Genomic DNA, 4,018 nt, shown 5'->3' on the forward strand with positions numbered 1-4,018 from the left:
GCCCGAAGCATGTACTTTTTACAAACCTTGATTATATAAAAGAGTATGTATAAGTCCCAACCAGATTTTTATATGAACAGTTTGTGTTTAAATCAGTATAGTCCTAAATAAAGCTTTTAGATTAGTGTTTTTAAAGTCTGAAACTCATGGACCCACAAGAAAATCCTAACTCTAACAAAACAATCCAAGCTTTCACTACATCTATCTTACCCACCAGCCAAATTGAAACCATGTTGCACTGTTTGCCTTTCTTTCCCAAACACCCCAATCTTTGGGTGCCATTTACCATTCCTCAATTCCTATTAGAATACAAACTCAATAAGGCAGAGGCTTTATCTTACCACCACTCCCCCAGCACCCAGAAGAGTGTATAGTATTCAGTATTTGTTGCATGAATAATGTTCGTGTTATTAATTTAACATTTAGCGTATGTTCTAATTTTTAATCCTATTTCCCCAACTAAAGGATAAACTCTTTGAAGACAGAAACCATTCCTAACATATCTCCCTATTCTTGGTATCTACAAGAATGTTCTTACACCAATAACTTCATGAATGCTAAAGCTTAGACTGCCACAATGAAGGAATGGAACAGATGATGTCTAATTCCAACAGTATTCTAAGATATTATTATTCAGCTATTAAAACGGGAACTCACAGGGCAACTATGTAGGTAGAAAAATAACTTATATTTTTTTCCCTCGAAGCAGATATAAAAACAGAGATAAGGTAAGAAAATAACATGAAATGTGGAAGAAAACAGTAATTTTCTAGGCTTAATTAACACAAATAAGTTGGGGTGTTAAAAATAATTTTTGGACCAGGCGGCTATTTCTTTTACACTAGTAACATATTTCAAGTATCTCTCGTTTCACTACTCCTAAAAAATCTCTTTAATTCTTTGAAAAGTTAAAAAAAATTACTGAAAGCTGAACTACAGAATAAAGTCTCTTCAAGACTTAATCCTATTATGAGGATAATAAAAGTAGGACTCTATCAGTGTCTTCAAAACTATCAAGTATACATAATTTTCATCATAGTAAATCTGACAGGTAAACTACTGTTCTACAAAGTCTAATTACAAATTATATCACTAAATATAGTGTTTTGGGAATCATGAGTCAAATAATTAAGAACCAATGTATCAAAACGGAAGCAATGTTCGACAGAGAAATTTTCCACTTACCCTGTGATTTTATATCCATCGTTACATATGGAAAACTTCCAAGGACAGCCATAACCTCTTCATATTTTTCATCTTCAAGGAAGTGCAATAGACTATGTCGATCTGATTCTTTTAAACTCACCAAATCCTGGATAGTTTTAATTTTGTACTGAATTAAAAAAAAAAAAAAAAAACACCCTAACTCATAAAACTTTTCATAAACAGAAAATTATTATTAGCATGTTGACTAAAACAAAATCCAGCAACTTTTAGAAAAATGTTATGATTATATGCATTTCAAAAAAGAAAATAAAGCTATATAACATTTCATTGCTTTTTCTTCATGAAAATTTAAATTAAGAATTTTTTTAATTATAAAGTTTAATAGACTTATTTTTTAAAATTAGAAAAAATACAATTAAAGGAAAAGAATATAATAACATTCATACAGAATCTTGACCCAAGTAAGAACTAATGTCAATTGGTGTCCTCAGCGTACTTTCAATTGAATAAAAATCTTTAATAATAAACCTGAAATAAACCTCCAAGTACAGCAGCCCACTCAAGGTTTACTATGCAATGTTCTCGTTTTTGTTGTTTTCTAAATATAGCCATTACTGCAGTGATATCCACCTTGGCTAAATGGTTATTAGGAGAGTGTTAATTTCCAGGTGTTTGATGCTATTATTTAATTTTTACTTTCACAGACAGGGAATCAGATTATAAGGCATGTAAAATTCTTGCTTTTAGATCCTGTGGTTTTTAATTATAACAACTTATGATCAAATTTATAAGGGTAACACAATTGCTTAAAAGGACAGAGAACTCAAATTTCTAATATACATTTATTAATTCTACCTTAATACAGTATGAAATCCAACATCTATCTTCTGCTCACTTCAGTTGTTTACAAAATAATGTTTAAAATCTCCTACAAGAATTACAATTTCATTCAGTTTCTTATATTTCCTCAAGTTTTTCATTTATACATATTTTTGCTATACCTCAAGATTTATTAACATGTCTTTACTATAATTACATTTTCTAAATAAGAATTGTCTTTATTTGATTTTATTTTTTTAATGCTTTTTTCTTGTTCAACCAATAAACCATTGCCCAACTTTTAAGCCAAGAATAAAATGACTGGAAAGTACACAGTACATAATTACTTGGTACATTCATTTTTGGTAACATAGAGAAAAAAGTGTTAACTGCTAAAATGCACTGACTCCCAAGAAGGTAGCAAAATTACTTACAGTAGTAGAATATTATAAAACAGCTGCCTAATTAGGAAAATGTCAACCGAACCACTTGAGAGTTTTAGAATGTTTAAGACATTCTAAATCTGAGAAATTCATAGTAACCATTTCTAGAAAACTTTTTATTCATGTTAAGTGACATGACAAGCTGCTGAAAACTGAGTTTAAAGTAGCAAATAATTACCTTTTTATGATTAGAAACCCTTCTAAGATTGTCCTCTTCAATGTGAGGGAGCTGCAAAAGGGGAGACTTGAACTGCTGAAGGCCTTGAACAGCCATCTGGGAAAGCTTCATGCAGTTTTCTAAGGATGCCAAAGTTGGAGCACGAAACTCCCTTTCTTAGAAAGAATAGGAAAAAAGGAAACAACAGGGCTGGACTTTTTACATATTCAGGAGTATACAATTCATCACAAAAACAAAATTCACACTAACATCCCTAATGCCTCAATTCTTTTTTTTTTTTTTTTTTTGTCTTTTTCCATGTCCGGCAATGGATTGCAACCCCCAGTGTCGCCCCCGTACCGGACCGGGACCGGCAACGGGATCGCAGCCCTCGGTGTTGCTCCCGCGCCTCGCTCAGCCAGTGAGCGGGAACCGGTCTGTATGTGGGATCCGAACCCTCGGCGGGAGCGCCGCCGCGCTTCCCAAGCGGCGCACTATAGCAGTGCGCCACCGGGCCGGCCCACCTAATGCCTCAATTCTTAAGGTCATGGTGTTGGCTTTCCTTTAGAAGTTACTGGATAAGACACTAAAAATATACAATGTTGGTCAAATGTACATTTATTTAATAAAAAAATTCTTTGCAGCACCTCCAATAACAAGTAAATTATCAAACATTACCAATATTGCAAACATACTGACATGTCAAGAAAACACATTACATGTCAGGTGAATCATAATTGCATCAGTTAAAAAATTATTTCAAACTCACTGTTAAAATGCAGAATAAACCATCTCCAAAAATATTAATAAAGAAAATTTTAAATCTTTGAAAAGCTAACAATAAAACAATGAAAAAAATTAAATTCAAGAACACAGTGAGTTGTGATAAAGACTTATGTAATAGAAAATACAGGAAAGAAATGAAAAAAATCATGAGCAGAATTGAGAAAGCTGATTGAACTGGCAGACAAAATTACAGTAAGTATCTATAAATCTTAAAGCTACGAAGTGTAATCTTCATATGCTTGCAAGAAAAAGTACAACAAAATTAATTACATTTCCTCCTCACCTTCACGGCTCCGGGCCATTATTATTAGTTGGCAGATTACATTAACCATTTCTTGAAGCAGGGCAGGGCATTTTTTCAACATAAATTGCTGATCTGCAAAACAATCAAAAACCTGAAACAAATCATTCTAATTTATAGTTAAAGCATCTTTATCACCTGTAGTCCAAGACTAATATTAAATTTAAGTTGTCTGACAAATATTTCACATGATCTCACAATTTTATAAGCTAAACGGAAGAGTTTCTCCTCAGCATCACTATGTCAAAACTCAGTCAAAAAAATCCAGCTTAGATTAGATTCTTCAAAGGCAAATTTTTCATATTATGGTATTAGGCTTAATAAATCAACTCCCTCTTTTATGCA

General features: G+C 32.5%; 1 protein-coding gene across 1 annotated transcript; it reads right to left on the bottom strand.

Moving 5' to 3' along the window:
• Positions 1-1,185: 1,185 nt before the first annotated feature.
• Positions 1,186-3,748, bottom strand: LOC103584101 (translocation protein SEC63 homolog; the record flags this gene model as incomplete). Its single annotated transcript, XM_008565220.1, has 3 exons — positions 1,186-1,333; positions 2,608-2,762; positions 3,656-3,748. Coding segments are annotated over 3 exons (396 nt in total), but the record flags the coding sequence as incomplete, so codon positions are not given.
• Between the last annotated feature and the right edge of the window lie 270 nt (positions 3,749-4,018).

This window comes from Galeopterus variegatus, unplaced genomic scaffold, assembly GCF_000696425.1.
Source record: "Galeopterus variegatus unplaced genomic scaffold, G_variegatus-3.0.2 Scaffold44312, whole genome shotgun sequence".
In the NCBI taxonomy this organism is placed as follows: Eukaryota; Metazoa; Chordata; class Mammalia; order Dermoptera; family Cynocephalidae; genus Galeopterus; species Galeopterus variegatus.